Source organism: Vespa mandarinia, chromosome 3 (genome assembly GCF_050613455.1).
Source record: "Vespa mandarinia isolate Hongniang chromosome 3, ASM5061345v1, whole genome shotgun sequence".
Taxonomy (NCBI): Eukaryota; Metazoa; Arthropoda; class Insecta; order Hymenoptera; family Vespidae; genus Vespa; species Vespa mandarinia.
In genome coordinates, this window is record NC_140812.1 from 6743648 (window position 1) to 6768670 (window position 25023).

Consider the following 25023-nt stretch of genomic DNA (forward strand, 5'->3'; position numbering starts at 1 on the left):
AAAAAGTTTCTTTTCTTTTTAGTACAGTTTCTAAAATAAACCAATTTTAAATGTTCTATTTTATTTAAAGATAGACGAAAAAATGTTATAACTGAAAATATTCAAGCAGCATAATTTAATTAGAATATATTCAATATTATAATTTACACCATAGTATAAAAACGTATTTTTCTTAAATTATAAAAAGTGTATTGATAGAAATAATGATGTTAGTCAAAAATTTATATAACAATATTTATAAAGAATTTATAAATTAACTGTTTAAGCTTATTTATATAGTTTTAAGAATAGTATTAAGCATATTTAAGCATAGTATATTTCAAATAAATATTACTTATTATTAATTTTAATATATAAATTTTAATATGCTATATACTCGATTTAAGTACATACAATTGCTTAAATAATGACCAATCAATGTGAATCATATAACACATGCGCAATAATCGTACTCAAGTCAACATTATAGTTTCCTATCTACTTAATAACAATGAACTTTGACTGTAAGTATTGGCATCTGTATGATTATTAATGAAAGATTTGTTATCGTTTCATTCTGGAATGTAATCATGATTCGTTTAATATCATTTGGAGTATAATTTTAATATTATCTGAGAATTATACAAACGTTTTTTACATCAACTTTTTTCAATAACCTATATTACTTTACTTCGCTCTGAAATGTCCGTAATGGAGGAAAAAGAAAGTAATTTGTTAGAGAAAAATAAACTAAAAACTGATACAGGACAAGATACATCATATGTAAGTTTGTTTGAACATAAATAGTAGTAATTAAAACTAATGTTAATAAACTTTCTAATAATTTCAATATTACATATTACAGTATTCAAGCAGGCCATCAGACTTGTCTATTGGAAGCAGTAGAGATAGTCGTAATGTTTCAAACAATGAAAAAGCAGATAATGCTATATTAGTTGCTGAACATTACAATGCAATTGAAGAAACACATCTTTCACAAAGGAATCAAAGTCGTATTGTGTACATGAGAAATTTTAACAATTGGATCAAAAGTATGCTTATAAGTAAGTATATTTTCTTCACTATTTAATATGATTTTAAAATATATTTTTTTCTATTAATATGTATATATGTATTTTTTCTTTTTTCATAGACGAATATTTAACTAAAATAAAACAAAACAAAAATCATAACAGCCCATTGAAGGTACTTGATATGTGCTGCGGTAAAGGTGGCGATCTTCTCAAATGGAAAAAAGGAGAGATTAGTCATTTAATCTGTGCCGATATAGCTGAAATATCAATTGAACAGTGTAAAAATCGATATAGTGATATTTTAAACAAAAGTTCCAAAGTAAGGGGATTTGCACCTATTTTTACTGCTGAATTTATTGCAGCAGACTGTACAAAGGTATTTAGTCATTACAATTTTGGGAACTGTTTATACTTGGCTTATGATATAATTTTAATGTTTAAAAATTTGATGTTCTATATTATAATTTTGTCAATGGGATTGGTTATAAAAGCGAGTTTTAGGTATGCCTAAGGGAAAAATACAAGGATGTTACTATACAATTTGATCTTGTGAGCTGTCAGTTTGCATTTCATTATAGTTTTGAATCACTATCACAAACAGAATGTATGCTTCGAAATGCAAGTGAATGCTTAAGGCCAGGTGGTTATTTTATTGGAACTGTTCCAGATGCTTATGATTTAGTGTATGTATAAATATTGTGTTGCTTAATCAGTTCATTCTAAATAAAATATATTTTTTTTTATAAATGATAATTAATGGTCAAAATAATATATATATTTACAAATTAATTTGTAAAATTTTCTTATTAGTTCTAGATGGCAAAAGTGTGATGGTAACAAGTTTGGAAATGATGTTTATACCGTAGAATTTTTATGTAAAGATAAGTTGAAACCACCTTTTTTTGGTGCTAAATATAATTTTCATCTTGAAGGTGTAGTTAATTGCCCAGAATTTCTTGTTCATCTCCCTACACTCTGCAAATTAGCTTATAAATTTGGTCTTGAATTAGTAATGTTTGAAAGGTAATATAAATATTCTAAAAAATTGTAAAATATAATTTTTTTAATTCATAATATTATTTGTATAATATAATCATGTATTTTTATGTGTGTAGATTTGAAACTTACTATGAACGCATGAAGAATGAAGGCAAATCTTTACTGGGTAAAATGCAAGCTTTGGAAACTTATCCTCCGTATCATGAAAGCCCATTATTGGGACAACCTTTACAAGATTATCAACATGCTATAAATTATATGCAAAATCTACCAGGCCACCGTAAAATCGGCACGTTGTCTCAAGCAGAATGGGAAGTTACGTGTAAGTAAAAGAAATATGTACTTTAACTGACAAAAAATATATTTTGCATATATTTCCTTGAATTTGTGAACTTTCAATAAACTAATCATTTTTACAGCACTTTATGCAGTATTTGCATTTCAAAAAAAAGAAGTAGACTAGAGTTGAACAAGAGGATGAAAACAACAATGAAGCCATTATAAGACAGGATAAGTGAAGCTACAAAAGAAGTTCTTTATTTCACGATGAAAATATTTAGAATGACATTATTAATGGCTTACACAATGCATGATCAATGATTTTATATCATATAAATTATTTTGTTACCATAGAAAAATATATATAATCAGACTTAGTCTCCAATCACAGACATTTTCAAAAATGTTTCCTTCAATAGAATTAAGATAAAAATATGTTCCATAATATACAGTAATAAAAATTTACTTTCTTCATTCGTATAATTGTTTATATATTAAAAAATTTTGTCATTATACTGATTAAAATATAGATACAAATTTCATGATATATCTGACAATGAGTTTTTGTAGCCAGAAACAAATAATGACTTCAGTATTAAACGCATCTTCGATAAAACATAAAAATAATATTTCTGAAATATTTTTACAATTCTTTCACATTTTCATCCTCAAAATCCTTATCTGCACTGATCCTTTATATATAGAAAGCTTTTTAACATTCGATGAAAGAAAATATCAAAGGAAAAATTGAAAATAATATTGAAAGATAAAATCGGCAATAATTAAATATAAATTATGAGTGTGTAAAAAAATCTAACCTGATCTATCGAAAAATGAAGAAATAACTGTGAAAGAAAAAAATAAAGCACATGACAGATGAAAAAGCGAATGTGGCATACGTCCGATAGAAAGAAAAGTAATAAATAGGAGGGAGAGAGAATTGTCGGATGGAGGGTCATACCGGGGATCGAAGGGGCGGAGTCAGGTAGGTGCATGCGCAATGACGCATTTTTGATACTTAACCGTTGCTGTGTCTTGCTCTTCTATGCTAGTGAGGACTCTGTAGACAAAGTCACGCACGAAACATATAGTTGTAGCCGAGTCAGTACTCTGTGTGAGTGCGTTCCCGGTGCTCTTCTCGCTTCTGTTAGGTCTCGCGCTGCCAGAGTCTATCAGCCGTAAGCTTCGATACGGCAAGAAATGGATCTCGAGCAGCCGATATCGGAAACAAATTCCAATCTGGTAAGTTATGATTTCGTATATTTAAAAAAAATTATTCAAACGTACGTGTATTGTTTCTCAATTTACTCTCGTTTAACGGGACTTTTCTCTTGGTAATACCTATCGAGGATAGACGCGGAATTTTTCTAAGTCCCAAAATGGCGTCTGCGACTAAGTCCAACTTTATCATGAGCGAGCGACCTATCCAGACGTTAAGTCCAACGATGAGTTGTGCATTCTCCTTAGGATTTTTATATTGTTTTTCAAACGATCATCGTGTATAATTTTGCTTGAATGATCGAATACAATTTTTTTTTTTGTTTTCTTTCAGGAAAGACGGTCGAAGGAAAACAGTAGCGTTGTGGGTAATCATAATGGTGAGTTGATTTATTCGCAGCTGTAGTATGCGTATTCTCTTGTACGAGAGATCATGAAATTCGGGCGATTTAGGAGGCAAACAGTCGAGTTCCGATGCGACGAGAAGCGAACGGACCAACTTATCCTGCCAACGACCCAAGCGCTCGGACACGTGTTTCCACTCTGAGGAAGCCTTCGAAACTTACAATTTTTATATCGAAGATGTGAACTTCATTTTTTTTCGTTTGTTTTCTTTTTCATTTTTCTTTCTCATATCACATTTTATTACTGCCGAGAGTAAAAACAGCTTTTTACACGTTTCCGAGCTTTACGAGTCGAGACAAGTTGTTTGTACTCTCTGAAAGAAATTGAATATGATCGGAAATGAAAGTCTCGATCGTATACGTACACGTATGGTGGTATATATTGCCAACATAGTTGGCTATATATAATAGGTGCTATGTAATATATTATCCATAGAAAATTATTTATGTTCCATTTTATTACGAAGATAAGTAAAATTAGATAGTTATGAGATAAAATGTTTAAAGTTTTGATGTATTACAAAATTTAAATGTATATTATATTAAATATTATTTTTTTCTTCGTCAACGCATATATATATAAATTATTTTATAATGATGCTCAGTAAGCTTACGTTTATATTATATAAAAAGAAGAATTTAAATATAAAAAATAATTAAGTTATATAAGTGATATAAGAAAGAAAATTATTTATGTCGATTGAATGTGAATTTTATTTTATAGTAATGATGATTATAGTTTTTATATTTATAAAAGAGCAAATGTATTTTCCATATAAATAGGTTTATGTATATAACTTCTATTTGTTTCTATTTATTTATATGTTTATATAATGATGTAAAGACTTAAATATAACCCAAGTACAATTTACAAAATTTATATTTTTTGTTTAGATGCTCATATGAATGGCATGTCTAATGGATTTGATAGGAAAAGGGAACATAAATCTGAACATAAAGATAAGGAAAAGGAGCGATCTCATAAGTCAGAACATAGGGATAAAGACAGAAGTAAAGAAAAAGAAAAAAGTCACAAAAGTGATCACAGGGAGAAGGATAAAGACAGGCATAGACATAGTTCTAGTTCCTCCAAAGATAAGGAAAAGCATGATAGTAGCAGTAGTAGCAAGGATAAAGACAGGGAGAAAAAAAGTGGTTCATCAACGAGCAAAGAAAAAGATCATAAGCATAGTGGGTCGTCATCTAGTAAAGATAAAGAAAAAGACAGAAGTAAAGATAAGGATCATCATCATAAATCTAGTTCGAGTTCAAAAGAAAAAGACAGGTATTAAGAAAAAAAAAGGTTCTTTGTATATTTTGGAAAAAAAAAATATATATATATTTTTTATAAATTTATTTTAGATATCATAATGTTTCCAAGGATAAAGAGAGCTCCAATAAAGATAAAGAAAGTTCAAGAAGCAAAGAGAAGGATAAGCATAGGCATAATTCATTGAGTTCAAATTCTCGTGAGAAGGATAAAGACAGAGATTCTGCAAAGGATAAAGAAAAAGATAAAAAACATTCATCGGAAAAGGATAAAGAAAGACATTCCAGTTCTCATTCTGGAGACAAAGAGAAACATCGTTCTTCTGATAGAGAAAAGGATAAACATAGTTCATCAACTAAGGATAAACATCGTCATGAAAAAGATAAAGATCGTCATAGGCACGAGAAAGAAAAATGTAGGTTATATTATACTTTTAACAAATAATTGATTGTTTTCTCTATATCTCTTATATTTAAAAATTTACAGCTAAACACCGAGAAGAAAGAGATAAAAAGGAGAAAGAAAAAGATGAAGTTAGAAATAAAGAAGATGTAGAAGTCAAACCCAATCATCTTATAAATGAAAGTTTTTGTTATAATCATGATATAAAACCAGACATAAAAGAGGTAAAATAGAATTTTCCTTTTCTTTCCTTTCATATTTCTTTAACATATTGCATTAACATATATCAGGAACAAATATCTCAAATGGAGCAAGATGATGATGATGATGATAGTGGTGAAGAACCACATCTTTTTATCAAGGAAGAAGATGAGGATGAACCTATTAAAGATGAAGCTAGTATGGATTCAACAGATGGAAATGACACAAGACTCTCAGACCTTCATAATACAACTCTTAAAACTGAAGAAGAATCTGAGGAAGATGTACCATTGGTAAACATATTAATCTTAATTTAAATATTAAGATATATATCTAAATATATATACATCAATGAATTTTGTCCAATTTATACGATAATATTTACATTAGATTTTATGTACTATATAAAGAAATAGTTTATAACAGTTTATTTTCTATAATAACAATAACACACATAAATATTAACTTGTGTATAGTTTGCAAGATCAATGTCCACACCAAATGTTAAAAGAAAAGTTGAATCAGATGATGAAGAAGAACTTCCACTCTCTACCCGCAAAAAAACCAAGAAAACTGGTTCAAAGATAAAAAGAAAGAAACGGAAACATGAAGACGAAGAATCTGAAGTAGATGAGGTAAATTATTCATTAATATTTTCTATTATATGTATATATATATGATATGTATAATATATGTGTATTATGTATTATATTACTGAATATATATTGTTTGATAGAAACCAAAGAAGAAAAGTAATAAACCTATAAAAGGCGAAACAACTAGTCCTAGAAAGAAAAAGCAAGAAGATGAACAAGATGTTTGGAAATGGTAAAATATGTGGTACATTTCTTCGAATTAGTTTGGTTTATTCTTGGTGCATGATCATATGATCACCTAACCTCTTTCTGTTGTATTTTCCGCGTGTATGTTTAATCTCACGGGAAATATTACTAATTGATTTTAGTTAGTATGAAAATACTGATCTATCTGTTTATTAATTTAATATATAATATTAAAATGAAACGATTTATACATACAGTGATGCTATATTCAATAAGAATTCCGTTTAATAATAGTCGTTATTACAAGAAATCTAAATGTGTAAATGTTCAGTCTCTTTTAAGGTTATGTTTATTTAGATCACATTTATTGAAACGTTGATTTCTGTTTAAATTATTATAACTTAAATTATTAAAGAATCACAACTTGATTTATAAAACGAAATAATAATAAAATATTATTTTAGGTGGGAAGAAGAAAAGAAAAATGATGGAACAAAATGGACTTTTCTGGAACACAAAGGACCAGTTTTTGCACCTCCATATGAACCACTTCCTCCTAGTGTTAAATTTTATTATAATAATAAAGAAATGAAATTAAGTGAAGGTGCAGAAGAAGTTGCAACATTTTATGCACGCATGTTGGATCATGATTATACGACCAAGGAAGCGTTTAATAACAATTTCTTTCATGATTGGCGAGAAGTAATGACAGAATCTGAAAGAAATAAAATTGTTGATTTGAGTAAATGTAATTTTAAAGAACTACATGCATATTTTGTTCAGAAAAGTGAAGAAAGAAAAGCAATGTCGAAAGAAGAAAAAAAGAAAATAAAAGAGCAAAACGAGGAAATTCAAAAAGAATATGGTTTCTGTATTATTGATGGGCATAAAGAAAAAATAGGTAATTTTAAAATAGAACCTCCAGGACTTTTTAGAGGTCGGGGAGAACATCCAAAAATGGGGAAGTTAAAAAAGAGAGTTTTGCCTGAAGATGTTCTTATTAATTGTTCGAAAGATTCTAATATTCCGAAACCACCAGATGGCCATAAGTGGAAGGAAATTAGACACGATCCTAATGTAACTTGGTTGGCTTCTTGGACAGAAAATATCCAAGGACAAGTTAAGTATGTTATGCTTAATCCTTCAAGTAAGTTGAAAGGTGAAAAAGATTGGCAAAAGTATGAAACTGCAAGAAAATTAGCAGCATCAATTGATAAAATTCGTGCAGAATATAGAGAAGACTGGAAAAGCAAAGAAATGCGTATTAGACAAAGAGCTGTAGCTTTATATTTTATTGATAAGTTAGCACTTAGAGCTGGTAATGAGAAAGATGAAGATCAAGCAGATACTGTAGGTTGCTGTTCTCTGCGTGTTGAGCATATCACATTGCATGAACAAAAAGATGGAAAAGAATATGTAGTTGTATTTGATTTCTTAGGTAAGAATTTTTATATTAATGATAATATTTAATGTATAATTATATACATCCTTTTTCCGTTTTATTTTAGGTAAAGATTCTATAAGATATTATAACGAAGTGCCAGTAGAAAAACGAGTTTTCAAAAATCTGCAATTATTCATGGAAAATAAATCTCCTAATGATGATTTATTTGATCGACTGAACACTACAGTCATGAATAAACATCTGAATGAATTAATGGAAGGTCTTACTGCTAAAGTATTTAGGACATACAATGCATCATGGACGTTGCAACAACAATTAGATAAGCTAACAAATCCTGATGACACAGAAGCAGAAAAAATTTTGGCATATAATAGAGCTAATAGAGCTGTTGCTATATTATGTAATCATCAACGTTCTGTGCCAAAAACGCATGCAAAATCTATGGAAAATTTAAAAGCAAAAATAGAGGCTAAAAAAGAAGCTATAACTGAAGCAGAATTACAAGTAAAAGATGCAAAACGTGATGCGAAACATGGTTCAATTAAAGAAAAAGTGTATGTAATATTTTATTTGTAATATTTTCCTTTATATATATACATCAAGAATATATATTTAAGTATTATTTTTCCCTATAGTGTTTATGAGAAGAAAAAGAAAACATTAGAACGTTTGAAGGAACAATTGACGAAATTAGAGGTTCAAGCAACTGATAGAGAAGAAAATAAAGAAATTGCATTAGGAACCTCTAAACTTAATTATTTAGATCCAAGAATTTCTGTTGCATGGTAAATGTTAGAGTTTTATAATAATATATAAGTGCATATTTTAGATAAAAAAAAATATAAAATAATTATTTTTTATTTAGGTGCAAGAAACATAATGTCCCAATCGAAAAAATTTATAATAAAACTCAAAGGGATAAATTCAGATGGGCGATAGACATGGCTGGACCAGACTATGTCTTTTAACCCCATAAAACACTGCTTTTATGTAACGACATATTTTTCGTTAAGAGTATTTAGTGAATTTCTGTTTTATTAGGGAAATACAAGAATGATATAATTTTTTGTATTTACATAAATAAATATAAGAACGGCTGGACACATTTTATATAGAATATTAAAATTGTAGTGAGGAGACTTGATATTCAGTATATAATTAATACTTAATAGCAGTATCAAATCGATCGCCTGGCAATCATGCATAAAAATTTTAGCGATCGTTGTATATCTGCGTATAGCGTTCAATTAGTCTCGTAAATAATCAAGAAAAATGAATAGTTTGATAAATAAAAAAGTAAGATATATTAGGTGACAATTTCTTATGCGTGTGAATTAGACAAATATCAAATTTGTGCGGAGTCTAAATTTAGAGGATATTTCGGATGCTTTTATAAGATAATCTTCTTTTAACCTCTAAGTTTAGATAAATATTTTATGTATGGGCTGTAGCACTGTAAATAGTATATTGTCGAAAATGTTGACAGCCACAATTAATTAAGTGCATCAAACTTATGTAAATGCAGCTATCAAATAGACAATTTATATTTCTTTTCTTCATTTGATTTTTTTGTACATATATAATAATGTCATTTCAAGTCATTAACATTTTCTCATTATAAATTAGAAAAGTAGACTTTAGTAGAACAAGCTAATTTTTTTGGTATAAATAACATTTAGAACGCAAAATTGCTCTGCAAACACGATTTGCATATAATCCCTTAAAGAAACTATTGGTATGGCGATCTATTTAAATAAATTATCGCTTTTGCGATCTATGTTTTATAAAAAAGAAAAAAAGAAAAAAACGTAGATTATCATAAATGTGAACATAATGTATGCCTGTATGATTAATTTTTCACATCATTTGTATACGTGATAACATTATGCACAATGGTGACAATGATTCTAGAAAATACATTGACTGCAATGCATGAAAACATTATTTATACTTCATAGTCCATTGACAAAAATAAGTTTTACTATTTAACGTTGGAAGTGTTCTTTTCACGTGACCTAATATAGTTAAGTGACACTGTGTATTTACATATACATAAATATAGCATATATGTGTCACCACTCATATTTTACAAGATTATATTGTAAAACGTCATGTTTTCATACTTATTTGTATTAAAAAAAATTCCATAATTTAAACTTGATAGATGTTGATATCTGGATAACAGATAATGGGACTCAAGTAATGACGATTGTAAAAGACTATTTCTTAATTGTTTTGATGAAAAGAGCATCTCATTTAAATAGAGTTGATATAGGACTAATTATCTCAATATTTTTTCCTTTTAAACACAATTAAACAAAGTTAGTTATTTATAATTTATCTAAGCAGCAAATTGCAATATACAAATGGTATTATGTGGAATAAATGGAACAATTTTGCAAATTCCTATTTTAAGAAGTGTGGCAATGTGTCAATATATATCTTAAATATATAGGAAATATTTTCTCAATTTAAGTAACTATGTATTAGCAATTCTGACTTTGCAGAACTGCCAATTTATTTGTTAATTACATATTAATTAGTCTGTTAAGTCATACATAACAGTTTCTCGAAGTACATGTACATTCTATCGTTCTTATATTTAATCATTATATTTAATCATTAATTGCACATTTAGATAGTAACTGTTTATGCGTTATTTTGTATTTAATGTCATCAAGTATAAGGATTCTTTTTAATATAATATTAAATAGAGAGAGGGACTGCTTATGTACACTTCAGACTAAAATATTTCTTTAGATTAATTTGTATATGAATATAGATAATATTATATTACTTAATCATAGATGTTGGAAAAAAATTGCAATATAGAAGACACTGTCAGGACAAATTATAAAATGCAATCAGTGTATAGATTTCCGATTCTATGTACACAATAATATATAATATAAAATTTTTAACTTTTACAAAACATAAGAATATAATTGACGTTCAAAATACAGCCGAGCCTGCACAAATTAAAAGTGTAGGTCTTGAATGTACATCTTTGAACATTATCAATCATTTCTGTACAATACTGAACTAATAAAAAACTACAGTATTGAAAGAAACAGGTTGTATTCATTAAATTCATTCAGTAGAATATACGGAAAGAATACATGATACTAAGCAATATAAATACATATGTATTATTATATTGTCATATTCACAAATAACAATATAGAAAATTTTTAATATTTATCTGTAACAGAAATCAGTAAAAATATGTATTATTCAGTATCTCTTATTTTATTATTTTATTATTTTATTATTAAATGTCGAAGTATAATTAAATACTAATGATGTAGCTAAGATTTGTAAAATTAAATTAACATGCCTTATTATATTCCTTCATAATAATTTATTTAAAATAAGTGCATCAAATTTATAATAAATATTAAATAGTGTAAAAACTTATAAACAAAGCATTATAATTACTATGCAGCATGATTACATTGCGTACTATAAACGTACGATAAATGGTACTCATTTATCTCACTATATATTATATATTTACTATATTTATAAAAGAGAGATAATTTTCATTCTCTGGTAACATTATAATATTAATACTAATTCTTCTGCATTACTCGAGAGACAATGAAATATTTTAGTACGTTGACATAATCAGTACTGCAAGTATAATTAGCATTTTAGTTTATAAAATGTAAAATCTGTATGACTATAAACATTTTGGTTGATGTGTCAGAGCAAAATAATTACTATATCAATAAACTCTGTTTCTACGTATTTTTCATTATATATGATAAATAGACTAGACTATGATAAATCACTATTCTGTACGATCATTTTTTCTTTGCATAGCAAGAAAATATGTGTTCACAGAAACAAAGATATTTCTACTTTCTATTCACAGACAAATTGCAACAATGCAGATTTTGATTTGTTTATCTAAAGAAGATTTACACGATATAATTTTTATACATATTCTGCTAATACAAGGACATTTGCAAATATGATCTCATTTAATAGTACAAAATTTATGTGTAAATCATATAATATCATCATTGTAATTAACAAACTGCCACAATATTGTCAATAAACAAGATAAAAATAGTAAGAAAAAAAATAACATAAACACACAAAGTATTGCCATTTCTCATTATTATACACAAAATTTCGTTAAATTATGTTAATTCATATATAAAAAATTTCTGTTTTAAATATATTTTGTTTGTATTAAACAAATATTATAGTGCTTTAAATGATATAGCAATACTCGTGTTAACAAGCTTTAATGATGCAAAAATTAAACAACAAAGAATATAGAAACAATCACGTGATATATATTTGTAATTGAAAACTATTTTTAATATCTTTTATATTTAATTTTCCACTGTAATTAGTTTGACATGGTCCCAGCCAGTCCACATTAATAGTGTTTTTTTATAGTATTACTAACACAGATGACAATTCAAGTTAGATTTGATATTTATTACAAATCTAAATTGTGTCATATTAATTATGACCAACTAATTGTGAATTTTTATTATGTATACAACTTTGCATTGTTCCGATATATCTGTACCAAGCATAAATGCTTTGTAAGATTCAAAATTGCATTTGTATATAAGAACATCATACTATTAGTATAACTATATCTACGTGATCTTGTTGTAATGAAATGTTGAATAATGAAAATTTTCTGCAAAATTTCCATAAAATCACAATACATATTTTAATACAATTGTAAAAGTACGTGTAACTTACAGTTGTTCTTTGTTACTGCCATCATATTAATTATCACAATGCATTCGCAAGAAGGCACGAGATAAACTGGAAGATTTTGTTTCTCTAAATGTGCAATGTATATAAGGATGATTTGAAAATATAATCTCACTCAGGATCTGTTTCTCCTTCACCAGCAGGTAATATTGCAATGACACCAGCTGCTGCTACTTTTGCTTTGTATGTCTCCGGTTCGAACCAGCGAATCGGTGCCTGTGAAGGTTACATAAATTAATATAAAATTATTATATTTAATAACCATTGTAGGATAAAACAAATATGTTCTTACCTGTAAATGATACTAAAAGCAGCATGCTTTAAATTTACTAAATGTTATGCTGCCAATGCAAATATAATCATGCTAATTCAAGAACTTATCCAAAACATATTTTTGTATTATAATTATGTTTTTAATTTGTATGTATATATATATATATATATATATATATATATATATATATATATATATATGTATGGTTTAAACGGTACAGAGAATTCTAAATATATTATGATTAAAAAACGAAGTGAATCAATATTTTTTCACTTCATTTTTATTCATATATTATGAAACAATAATATAACTTTATTACATATATATAATATATAATTTGTTATTGTCATAAAATTATTATACTTTAAAGTTTAATTATTATTATGGAAATTTTAGGTTTTATATAATATTACACACATTATTAATTTCGTTTTTAATATCTTTCATACTGGATACAAGCATTTATTTTTATTATAAACATTAAACAATCTTCAAGCAATAACTATAATAAGAAACAACAAAATTTTATAATCTCAGTAAATAATATTTATCATGGAATACAAGAAAAAATAGAAACGTAAAATATTTACTGTTTTATAATCAGTCTTAATTTAGCCACAGAAGTTTATTATAGCTTAAGTCAAATCTAGCTTAATATTATTTACTAAATCGAGTAATATCTGCAGCAGTTTTATAATGGTTCCTTATCGACATTACATAACCAAGCATCAAATAAAGATATGAAATATAACAAAAATATAAATTTGAGTATTAATAACATAATAAAATAATATTAATGTTAACATGTTAAATTTAACAATAGTATTTTAAAAGCAAAAAGCTCATTAACAATGAAATTATTAATCAAATAAAGTTAACGAGAATAATATTTTGAATTATTTTACTTTTATGAAAAATGGCTTAAATGCGATACTTTGGCAATTATTTCCATGGTAATAGACTCTATTTAAGTATCTAATGTATTAGATTATTTAATAATATATAATATATGATATAACGTATATTACATATTATTTTACACAGAATGTGCATCAAAACATAACACAAAGATGTCGATCGTCTTATTGTTAATTTCACTTTCTTGTTATAAGAAAAATAATCTATGCATAAAGAGTATTGATATATTAAATATTAGTCATCTTGCAAGCAAGATTAGCATTAAAAATAGTGCACATTAGATGATTAGCATTACTATCACAGATGTCTACCTTACGAACAATATTCGGGCATTCCTTCTGTATACGAGCCCAATCTGCAGGAGGCCGTTTTGCATAAGGGCCTGTGGAACATAGCAGCAAGAACTCATAAGTGAGTTCTCTGATTTCTGGATCTGAAATTTTATTTCAAATCATTTGACTATAACTTAACTTTTCTTTAAAAAATATTAAACATGAATTATTTAAACAGTTTTGAACTCTTATTAAGTACCTTGATCAGATGACTGAAGTTCTGTAGCAAGATGTGATTTATATGTTTCTTCACTTTCAGAAGTAGCTGCACTATCCATACTTAATTCTCGTCCTAATGAAACGGTATTACTTGGAGTTAATGGTGTTTGTGACAAATTATTATCAGATGAAGCAGGTTTTTCGTCAAAGGTAAAATATTCTATTCCACTTCCAAATTGTTCAGAATCTCCTAAGAAATATTCATCCAGCACTAATTTTGCAGTCTAAGAAAAGTAAAAAATGCAATATTAAGTATACATAAAAAGAAATGTATAAAATCCAAATATTACAATAAAAATTCGTACCCTAACAAGATCCAAATTTGTTCCTGTAATCTTAAGGGATTGATTATCGACTGTAACTGTATATTTATATTCGCCAATACTGGCGTCGTTGGTGGAGAAGCTATGAAGGAGTGAACTTCTCAAACGAGAATTCTGTTGTTGGTGTTGTTGCAATCGATTACTTTCTTCAGATGCACTACTATTTAAAGAAGAGCTTGAACCTCCTATACCTCCTTTTTCTCCTCCACCTTGCTCCAACCGTACCGGAGATGCATTTCGTTGAATCGTATCCTTTATTAAATCCTTCGCATAACTAGTATAAATAGGCATTATTTAAAGAAATGTATTAAAGATAATAATTATTTGTAAGAATTTTTATAACAGTGAAATATATAAACTCACTGTATCTTGTCCTCGGAAGTACCAGTTATTTGGACAAGTCGTTCTTTAGCCCCAGGGTTTACTAAAAAAAAAAAATTTTACACATTATTATATACATTATAATTACTAGATTTGGATGTAAGTTTTATTCTATTAATTAAAAACTTCTGTCTTATACTTATACAAGATTGTTAATTACAAGATGGTAACATTTTAAATGCTACAACATATCATATAACTCCAATCAAAAATATAATCAATTATTGGTGTTAAATATTGCTTTAACAATTTTTCTCAGATATATTATAAATACAAAGTCATTATTGATCTGTTATTAAATTTGTTGAAATGAATACAATGTGGTATATTTGGCTATGATATATAGATATTATATAACTGATGTTATTGTAAAAATTTTTAATATTTCAGATAGTAATATAACATTTTTAAATCATTCTTGTGATGGTAATTATATTGCTATGTATGTAACTTTATTGACAAATGATTATTTCCAGCTTTTACTAATAATATATGTATCTCACAATAATTATAACTCTGATTAATCATTATTTAAAAAGCTGCAGGCACAATGCATGACAGTTATATATTGCATCATTGAACATACAGTGGCACATGCCATGATGATTTAAAGGATAAAGAAATAGTAACAGATTAAGCTTCTGCAGAACGTGTTCAAATTTTCTATATACCTTATAACTGTGACCTTCAGATAACCTTATGTTTTTGACCTTCAAATCAATATATCAATGATTTGAACATCTTGATATCCAAGTCTTGAACGTTGTAATGTAATTAATACTTGGTAGCAACTCACTTGGTAGCGTGCTTGAAATTAATAATTATATTACAGCAAAATAATGTATATACATATATACCTAAGATGATCACATCAAAGCTAAAAAATCATTTTATGTAACTTTGTCGTAAATCTAAAATAAAATTTATATTATATAAATAATAAATAAAAACAATCAAAACTTTGATATTTTTAGATTAAAACATACATTATGTAGTTATGCGGAACATCTGATATTATCAGAAATCTATATATCTGTTTCATAAAACTATTTGCAAAATTGCAATTGTTCTTAGTAAATGATGCATGTAGTATGCTTGCAATTAAAGATAAATTAGTAATTATCAAACTGCTTATAAGACATTAGGATTGAATTATTCATAATTGCAATCTAAATACATGTGATTAAACTCACAAATGTTAGAATATTAGGATATGGTAAGGAATTAGGTGTCATCTGATTCATCAAGTATTATTCTTATAATGCACGAGCACAATGCTGATAAGCCAATCGCAGATCATTGCTTTACCTCGCTGGAAGGAGATGATCGTCTGGCTCAGTTCTTCGATCATGTGAACACGACGCCCTTTTATTCCCATCACTGTATTTTTACGTACATAATTTAAAAATGAATCGATAAACATAAACTGCACGAAATTAATTTAAATTGTAACTATATTAAGAATTAAATTTGAAAAATTGAACTTAAAAATTGTAATAAAATAAGCAAAATAAGTAATATTTAAACTAAACTAAAATAGATACTACTGTTTAAAATAAAAAAGAAAATTCCTAAAAAAATGTCTTTTTTTAAATAGAGCTAACATGGTATCCTCATATAATACGTTTTACTAGCAGCACATACTCATATTACCTTACAATTGATATATAATAACTATGATAAATCATAATTTTGATTTTTTGAATAAAATTTGTAGTCAGTTGCATACCATTTTTTAATTTTGATATATAATTACGAATATTAGAAAACCATGAATTTTATTTACCTTTACCAGAATCACTGTTACGTATAACAACTTCATCCTTGCAATAATTTTTACCAGGAATCCGAGTAGGCTTCGCAAATTTGCCACTATTTTTTATTACTTCACCAGGACCCAGAATAGATGTAGCAGTAGGTGGAACTACCGTCAAAGGTGAAGCCAATGGATTCGCAAGTGTTTCTAGAGTTCCTTCTGTCTGTAAATATAATTTCAGTTTATAAATATGAGATTAGAATATTATTAAAAAATAGCAAAAGTAATTCAATTACATTATCAAGATGCGATAATTTATGAGTATAATATACATCCATAGAGTCTGTGTGACGCCATTGTTTAGCTCGCAATTCTATAAGTTCCAGCAAATGAACCCTAGTCGTCAGATCTAGTCTCTCGTCTTGACTTCCATTCCTTATTGCGACAAAAGCTCTGTCCAGCTGATCTAAATATTACAAGCATTAAAAATAGAAATTATGCAAAGAAATAATAGAAACTTAGATATGTAGTTCAATCTTCAAACAACAAATATTTAATACAGATTACAAATATACTATCTATTTCAAAATTAATTCAACAATAATATTTAAAAATAAAAATTCTTTCTTTTCCCTTTTCAATCTTTTTTATAAGGAATTAAAAAAAAAAAGTAAAAAGTAAAGTGTGAAAAGAAAAATTATACCTTTGTAAATAGCTTCTAACTGATGTGCATAAAGTTTGAGATGATTACACATTGTAATCACATTCATTTGCAGCGTTTGGTCATGGAAGCCATTAGTTAATTGCATCGTAACATTGTCGATTAAGGACACTATGTCCTCCACTATTAGAAGAATATATAATTTTTTACAATAAATACTAAAAATTACAAAATCTCCATATACATAATACTTATTATATGAATGTTTTTGATATAAAAAATAAAATTATATTTATATAGAGTTTAGAACAAAAAACTATTGTTTATATAGAACTTAGCATATAAACTAAAATATTATTAAATTGGAGTTACATTTCAAATATTAAATATATATGTAAAAAGCTTTTATATTTTAATAAAAATATAAAAAATGTTGAGTATACCTGTCGTGATCCGTCCATCGACGGTCGTATGGCGCTGATTAAGTTTGAGTGGCCGAGGTTTTTCGATTTTCTTGATTGTTCGTGCCCTATTCAGTTGTGTCGTGGCCATTGTTTATTACCTTCAAATAATTAACTGTTAATCTAAATTGAACGATATATTCGAAGGTACATTGAAAACGTCAAAGTCAACAAATAAAAAAAACATCTGTCCTTTTTTATATTTTTTTATTTTTATTTACTTTGCGAGGAAATCTAATAATACTCGTAAAAATTTTAATAAAATTTCTATCAATTTAAAAAAAAAACCGATTTATAAGCTTTATGATATTGTCAATTATTTTGTATTATGAGCGAAAAGAAATAAAATAAAAAGAGAAATTATCGAGAGAAGGAAAAATGAATTACACGATCGTTTTTATGCGAAGGCGGCATTCGAGATCTAGTCTTCGTAGTCGACTCTAGACGACGCACTTCTGCGTCGCGCGCGATTTAAAAATAACCGTGAAAAAGAGGAACGCAAGAACGCTTTTGGTTTTAGGAATTAACGATTACGCATGGGAGAAAGAAAGATATTCGTTAAATATGTCAACTTAGATTATTTCTCGCATGCTCCCGATAACTATGATATAACATCGATAAAATGTACTGTTTTATGCAGATAGGGTAAGTCGTTGAGGTATACGTAACGATAAAAATAATTTATGCTACAACCATATGTGTGTGAGGCCATGACATGCAGAAGAAAAGAAAGAGAGCGATGCAAACGAAAGAGAGAGGGAAAGCATGCACGATGTAGCAGGAGAAAGAGAGAAAAAGAGAGAGAGAAGAGAGAGAGAGAGAGAGAGAGAGAGAGAGAGAGAGAGAGAGAGAAAGAGAGAACATCGTGGGGGCGAGCCATTAAGATTAAGAGTGAGAAGGGGTAGAGAGTCGACAAAGGAGATAAGAAAGAAAGAGAAAGAGAGAGAGAGAGAGAGTTAGGGGGGAGAGAGAGAGATAGAGAGAGAGAGAGAAAGAGAAAGAGAGAGAGAGAGAGAGAGAGAGAAGGAGAAAGAGAGAGAGAGATATAAAAAGAGAGAAAGAGAAGAAAGCTTCACCCTTATTTTACAATTATACAAACGTAACTATAAATCTACTTAAATTATTTAAAAATAATATAACCTTTTTAGGTAAATTTAAGAATGAACAAAATGTGTCAAGTTAGGAGAAAGAACTTCAGCTATGTGTCAAATTGAAAGAGAGGAATAACATTTGACATTTGAAGAGGAATAAATTGTTCTTTAAATATACAACAAACATTGTTAAACTTCACACGCTTCACACTTTTTAATCGTAAATCACCTACCACCTTTTCTCTCGTGCCACGGATCAACGACGGGCAAATCGTATGTTCGTAGAAATCGGTAAGACGTGTCGTCGACATCCACCGAAAAGTTAGTGCCAACTGGCGAAGGCATGCCAATATAACACAGAAAACTTACCGGATAAATTAACGTACAGGAATAAAATATTAATATTTTCGTAGCCTCTTATTTTTGACATAGAATTTCGGTACGTTAAAGAAATGTATATAAAATTAAACTATTATGAAAACGATTTATAAGTAGCGTTAATACTATATATAATTTGTATTTTATAATATATTGATGTCAAAGTAACGTCAAATGTATCGTTCTCTTGCGACATTTAGTAATATAATATTACATTAATCGTGGCAAATTGTGTTTAATTGTCCTTATTAAAAAAAAGAATAGATATTTAAAATCTTTTGAATTTATATAAATGCATATGAATCGGGATGTTTTTTTTTTAATAGAAGGTATTTGTATATAAAATGCGTAGTATGACATTGAAAACATTTTATTCAGTCTGTAAGAAGCATTCTACATGATGATCGTAATAATACGAACAGTAATAAAAAAGAAAAATAATAATAATAATGAAAACGATGATAACGATGATGTTGATGTTGATAAAAATGTAATAATAATTATAATAATGATACTGATGCCAATGAAAATGGCGATGACTTATGACTTGATTTGACTTTATCGCGCGATGATGGCGATGACGGGATGACAATGACGATGATGACAATTTGATGACGATGACGATGACGACAACGACGACGACGTTGATGACGATGACGATGACGATGCTGATGACGATGACGATGATAAATTACTATTATTATCAAACGATAATAATAGTAATAATATTATTATTATTAGTAGAAGTAGTAATAGTAGTAATAGTAGTTGCAGTAATAGTAGTAATGATAGTATTAATCCATAATAATTCATTCATAATAACCATTTGTAATATACAGGTAAACTCTCTTACATGTTGAATTTTCATAATACATAAATTATAGAAAATTTACCAATAAATGAAACATTATATTTTCTCAGACTATGAATGTAGTCAATAAATTATTCCTATCTTGACTCTGCTGCAAAGATATTTTGTTTCTTTTGTATTCGGCAGCATTGTTGGATTTGAAGAACTACTTTAAAATCACTGTTTACAGTAACGTTTACATTCCTTAAGTCTTTCTGTACATTGATCAATCATATCTATCTACTATGTAGATACAAGAACATATGAAAAGAATTCAATTTCAAATAGAATAAACTTTATATATTTTTTAAATATAATACAACAAGCTGAAGAATTTTACTAAAAAAACCTCAGTATTAGTAAATATTTAAATAATAAAAAATGACATAGTGATGTAAACGAAACTGTTACAGTTTCATTACTGTAACTCCATATTTCTATTGATTTGAGGTAGTGTATTCAATATAATCCTATTATCTTGCTGCTATATGTTGTGTGCGGATATGTGTCTCATATGAATATCTTTTTTACACCCATACTCTCTTACTACAAGCCCAAAACATTGACGATTATATTGCTAGTATTTAAAACAAAACTTATTGAATTTATACTATTCTACAAGTCTCCCAGTTTATATTTTTATTGTAAATAATATTTCTTTCGGCGTAAATATATATATATTATATATAAATATATATATTATATATATATATATATATATATATATATATATATATATATATATATATAATATATATATAGTTTGTGTTGATATGAAAATAGTTGATTGATTGAAACAGACTGTGTATACTATAAATTTGTTCTGGGCTCATAGATCTCTTAGTTGTAAGGGTGCTTAGAAAATTATCGTCTATGCATGGAGTATGAAAAATCCAAATCACGGACAAATCTTGAAACTAATTGCGTTTATACTTTTGTTTCCTTAAAATGTAGAGCAACATTATACATACACTTGCAATCATTCATGCTCACACGCAAGTGTTATAACACAAATTATCTCAAAATTTTTCCGCTATTCGGTATTTCAACTTCATTACCAAATACGACAAGGCTGCTGACATTAGGCTTGCTAGCACTTGTAAATAATGCCCAGCAATTGTGCTATTTTGTTAGTTTTTTTTTTTACATATTATTTCATGAATAATTTATCACATTTTAATCATTTTCACAGATTAGAAAAGAGGAGGCACATGTAACATCATGCCTTACCAAGATAGCTCAATCTATGAACACTTCTGTAAAAAATATAACATCTATGGATGGTTGAGCTCTTGGTTAGCATATAGCGAATTAACACTCTCAAAGGTAATGCGGACCACTTCTGCAGGAACGAGCAATGGACACTCATACCCAAGCGTGAACTGTGTTAGAAATCTACACAATATTGCATTTCTTTTATTTTAAAGGAGGTAGTTCTCCTTTAATATGAAAAAGTCACCCTGTAATCTCATTTAGTAATATTTAAAAAATGGAACCTATTCAAGCGCAAGAGCTAAATATATCCCGCGATTTGATTGTACAGGTCTTATTCACTATTGCAGAAGTGATTTTCGCTCTAGTCTTCCTTTATTAGTTTGTACTTCGACGTGACATGTTCCCCCTCCTTAAAAACTAAATACTGCAAACTTAAACAGTACTACAGAAATTTACCATATCAATTTTGAATTTTGACACGATTATGTTATCCTTATATTATATTTAATATAAGTTTAACCACTTAATGAAATTAATTTTTAGTTAAAATAACAATTACAATGTATAAATACATTGCCAAAAGAAACTTAACATAAAATATGATTCACATCAAGATGTAATAGCCTCAACAGTTCACCAGGGGAAAAACACAAACGAAACATACATTTAATAGTTAAACTAGTAACTACTTTACTACACTAGACAGCGAGAAAATCCTAAGACATGCGATATCATACAATGAATCATTATTCGTAGAAGTTGCAAAATTTTTGCAGTTCCTAAACAGTATTCTTCCTTGTTAAACACGAATTTCGTAACTTTGCACTGAATGTCTTGTGATTTTTACGCTTTTGTAACAATTAATTCAATATCATTCCTCCTGCTATGTTATTGATTCCATTATTTATAGCTGGAGAATATCTCAAAATAAAGCAGACCCATTGCCTACTTTCAACTTTTATGCTTAACTTACAATTTTAGATCTTGGAGCCGAAATCCATTAGTCTCTTAACCATATACATGATGAGAATCTTTGTTTTATTAAATTAAGCTCGTATGTATCTCACATATATTATTGGAACTGTGTTTCCTCTCATACCAATATACTATTTCTTCTTTTTGATGGAATATTTCAACTCCACAGATAAAAATTGATTTCATACAACAGTTAAAGGTTAAAATCAGTATTAACTATAAGTATTAATTACACGACCATTAGTATGTCTTATACAGTAATAAATTACCATCGTGCTATTTTACTTCACCATCGATGGTAGTCTTTCATTACTAGATGTTATGAGTTATAGCATTATTTAGTAAACGAGTATTAGTGGCATCTGCTGTTGTCAAGAAGAAGTTAAGTAAATTTTGTTGCACGTTACCTTAATAATTAATGCTGTATGAAACTCTGCTCTATAAGTTACTATAAAGCTGATTTAGTGGTGCCGTTTTTTCTTAAAACCTATAAATACATGACAATATAACTTCTATGTTAAAAAATATACACTTATAATTAATAATTAAATATAAAAAAAGTTTTTTACTTCTTTTAGCTTTTCCCTTTTTCTGAGTTTTTCTTGTTTTAGTTGGTACAGATGAAGTCTCTCCAAAACTAGTAATTTCATCACCAAGAGTACCAAGAGTTGTTATCTGACGGCGTCTATGTTTTTCTTGTTTTGTAACAGGTAAACGTGTCATGTAGTTCTCTTCGTATTCGATCTTTCGTTTGTTCTCACGCCCCAAACTAGCTTGTTTTTCAATTAAGCCTTGTGCATCCTCTATTGGTGCATCTAGGTATTCTTCTTTCAATTCCCTTAACACTGCACCTGAGACTGCACGTCTACGGGCTCTTTCACCAGCTTTACGCATCTTTTCTGCTGCTGTTTCATCTCCATCTATAAAAGCAAAGATTTTGTATTATAGAAGAAATCAAGAAAAAAAAGTACATTATTAATGGCTACTATTACAAACCATAGTGAACAGCAGCAAGTTTTGGTGGCACATAGATATTTGATTTCCTGCTTTGAGATGATTTAAAACCATCTTCATCACCGTCTTGATCACTATCCGACTCTTCATCAAAACTATCAATTTTTGCAATTATTGCATCAGGATTTGCTTTAAAATTAGTGGGATCATTACTGTTAGTGGTACCAGTTACTGCAGTCTTAACAAGTTTATCTATCTGATATTTTAGCTTGTGATCTATTGGTCGGATTTTTTCTAGGACTGTCCTGATTTCAATAAGGCGATCGATAGAGGGGTCACCTTCAATACGTTCACCTGAACATTTTCTTAAAACTACGTAAGTTAAATTAATAAGATATGAAAGTAACATATGATATTTCATTTCTAAGAAACTAAGACCCTTATCCGTAGAAATTTCTCCATTTTTTACACGAACCAACATATTATCTACAAGTTGGTTTACTTGTAGGACATTAGCATTCATTTCCCCAAGCAGGCGAAAAGCCTGTGGGAGATCCCTTTGTTCCATTTCATCAATTGCCTACAAATACAATTTATAACATTCAATAATTAAATTAAAACTGACATTTAATAAATATTATAAAAATTATAAAAAAAAAATATATTGAAAACAATATTTAAAATAACCCTTTGTTCATAATGTTTTTATATTACTAACAAAAAGAAATTATATGTTATAATATATATGTATATCTTGTTATGAGAAACGTACTTTCATATCTCACATATGTTTGTTTACACTTTAATAAATATTTTTTCGCCTTTAGAACACACCACGCGTTATGTTAAAGATAATTAAAATTGAAAATTTTAATTTCACTGTATGTTTATTTCAATATTCACTACATCCCATTTAAAAAATGAAAACCGCGCAAAATTTCATCCAGGAAATTATGATGTACACTATGTTCAAAGACAATGTAACAGAAATATTAAAGTAAACACTTAGTTTTTAGAAAAATGTCTGCCTTGCGAATATATGGGAAAAAAGCGCAATAATCTGCTGCCATCTTTCCTATTTACTAATGGATGACAGCGGAAAAAAAAAAACAATAAAGAATTCCCAATAGAACTGACAGAAAAATGCATTCATTTAGGAATAAGAAATAAAAATTCATCAATGTAATTTGTTCAAAAGTTTGCACTTACTTGTACCATTGTTCTGCAATAAAAATTAAACGAATAAATGCATATCTAAACAACGTAACTTGTAATTAAACGAGTCCCCACGTGGGACGTTATTTTACTTTTCCTGGGTATATTTTTTCTCTTGGAAAAGCCTGGTCAAAACACCAACTGTTGTGTAATTAATCGTATAAATATTACTTTTCATAAACATAAACTCTTATCGAACATAGAAATACTATTCTAAAATATAAATTTATACAATACAATTAACAAAATGTTTTATCTACTTAAATAATAAAGTGTCTTCACGCTGAATCTACTTCCTTCA

The 25023-nt window shown here is 28.0% G+C and overlaps 4 protein-coding genes and 1 long non-coding RNA gene across 8 annotated transcripts; 3 read left to right on the forward strand and 2 right to left on the reverse strand.

Moving 5' to 3' along the window:
• The first annotated feature begins 467 nt into the window (after nt 1-467).
• On the forward strand, nt 468-2757 carry Rnmt (RNA guanine-7 methyltransferase). The gene is made up of 7 exons (XM_035884260.2): nt 468-762; nt 845-1043; nt 1133-1389; nt 1515-1696; nt 1824-2036; nt 2129-2334; nt 2432-2757. The coding sequence occupies exons 1-7, from the start codon at nt 682-684 to the stop codon at nt 2473-2475; spliced, it is 1182 nt and encodes a 393-aa protein (XP_035740153.1). The 5' UTR covers nt 468-681; the 3' UTR covers nt 2476-2757.
• A 538-nt stretch (nt 2758-3295) lies between these two features.
• Top1 (DNA topoisomerase 1) lies at nt 3296-11165 on the forward strand. Of its 2 annotated transcripts, XM_035884246.2 has the most exons (12): nt 3296-3533; nt 3844-3889; nt 4808-5198; nt 5276-5598; nt 5670-5809; nt 5876-6079; nt 6263-6421; nt 6523-6614; nt 7033-8006; nt 8077-8527; nt 8609-8758; nt 8839-11165. In XM_035884246.2, the coding sequence occupies exons 1-12, from the start codon at nt 3492-3494 to the stop codon at nt 8939-8941; spliced, it is 3075 nt and encodes a 1024-aa protein (XP_035740139.1). In that variant the 5' UTR covers nt 3296-3491; the 3' UTR covers nt 8942-11165. The 2 variants fall into 2 exon arrangements, with proteins under 2 accessions (XP_035740139.1, XP_085512228.1); XM_085656102.1 differs by lacking the exons at nt 3296-3533; nt 3844-3889 and adding an exon at nt 3978-4093.
• A 1168-nt stretch (nt 11166-12333) lies between these two features.
• Nucleotides 12334-18149, reverse strand: mxt (Eukaryotic translation initiation factor mextil). Of its 2 annotated transcripts, XM_035884256.2 has the most exons (10): nt 18027-18149; nt 17626-17766; nt 17219-17388; nt 16953-17145; nt 16475-16546; nt 15149-15209; nt 14768-15059; nt 14443-14686; nt 14223-14344; nt 12336-12935 (listed from the first exon to the last, which is right to left on the reverse strand). In XM_035884256.2, exons 1-10 carry the CDS (start codon nt 18133-18135, stop codon nt 12831-12833), a joined length of 1509 nt encoding a protein of 502 aa, XP_035740149.1. In that variant the 5' UTR covers nt 18136-18149; the 3' UTR covers nt 12336-12830. The 2 variants fall into 2 exon arrangements, with proteins under 2 accessions (XP_035740152.1, XP_035740149.1); XM_035884259.2 differs by lacking the exon at nt 16475-16546 and having other exon boundaries at nt 12334-12935.
• Nucleotides 18150-18556: 407 nt separating this feature from the next.
• On the forward strand, nt 18557-23026 carry LOC118449548 (uncharacterized). The gene is made up of 3 exons (XR_004840435.2): nt 18557-18689; nt 19193-19574; nt 21556-23026. It is a non-coding gene; the product is annotated as an uncharacterized LOC118449548 (long non-coding RNA).
• On the reverse strand, nt 19868-24863 carry LOC118449547 (neuroguidin). Of its 2 annotated transcripts, none has more exons than XM_035884265.2 (5): nt 24717-24863; nt 23550-24087; nt 23123-23473; nt 22961-23040; nt 19868-20207 (listed from the first exon to the last, which is right to left on the reverse strand). In XM_035884265.2, the coding sequence occupies exons 1-4, from the start codon at nt 24723-24725 to the stop codon at nt 23015-23017; spliced, it is 924 nt and encodes a 307-aa protein (XP_035740158.1). In that variant the 5' UTR covers nt 24726-24863; the 3' UTR covers nt 19868-20207; nt 22961-23014. The 2 variants fall into 2 exon arrangements, with proteins under 2 accessions (XP_035740158.1, XP_085512229.1); XM_085656103.1 differs by lacking the exon at nt 24717-24863 and adding an exon at nt 24280-24655.
• Nucleotides 24864-25023: the final 160 nt, after the last annotated feature.

What these genes read in the sequence shown, in the direction of transcription:
- Rnmt (XM_035884260.2), top strand. Translation starts at nt 682, where the DNA reads ATGTCCGTAATGGAGGAAAAAGAAAGTAATTTGTTAGAGAAAAATAAA. An exon ending in CAGGACAAGATACATCATAT is followed by an intron (nt 763 to 844) that starts GTAAGTTTGTTT and finishes TACATATTACAG; the next exon opens with TATTCAAGCAGGCCATCAGA. An exon ending in GAATTAGTAATGTTTGAAAG is followed by an intron (nt 2,037 to 2,128) that starts GTAATATAAATA and finishes TTATGTGTGTAG; the next exon opens with ATTTGAAACTTACTATGAAC.
- Top1 (XM_035884246.2), top strand. Translation starts at nt 3,492, where the DNA reads ATGGATCTCGAGCAGCCGATATCGGAAACAAATTCCAATCTG. An exon ending in AAGAATCTGAAGTAGATGAG is followed by an intron (nt 6,422 to 6,522) that starts GTAAATTATTCA and finishes ATTGTTTGATAG; the next exon opens with AAACCAAAGAAGAAAAGTAA. An exon ending in GGTTCAATTAAAGAAAAAGT is followed by an intron (nt 8,528 to 8,608) that starts GTATGTAATATT and finishes TTTTCCCTATAG; the next exon opens with TGTTTATGAGAAGAAAAAGA.
- mxt (XM_035884256.2), bottom strand. Translation starts at nt 18,135, where the DNA reads ATGGCCACGACACAACTGAATAGGGCACGAACAATCAAGAAAATCGAA. An exon ending in CGATGGACGGATCACGACAG is followed by an intron (nt 17,767 to 18,026) that starts GTATACTCAACA and finishes TTCTTCTAATAG; the next exon opens with TGGAGGACATAGTGTCCTTA. An exon ending in ACTTCAGTCATCTGATCAAG is followed by an intron (nt 14,345 to 14,442) that starts GTACTTAATAAG and finishes ATAAAATTTCAG; the next exon opens with ATCCAGAAATCAGAGAACTC.
- LOC118449547 (XM_035884265.2), bottom strand. An exon ending in ACTTGCTGCTGTTCACTATG is followed by an intron (nt 23,474 to 23,549) that starts GTTTGTAATAGT and finishes TTGCTTTTATAG; the next exon opens with ATGGAGATGAAACAGCAGCA. An exon ending in AAAGGGAAAAGCTAAAAGAA is followed by an intron (nt 23,041 to 23,122) that starts GTAAAAAACTTT and finishes ATGTATTTATAG; the next exon opens with GTTTTAAGAAAAAACGGCAC.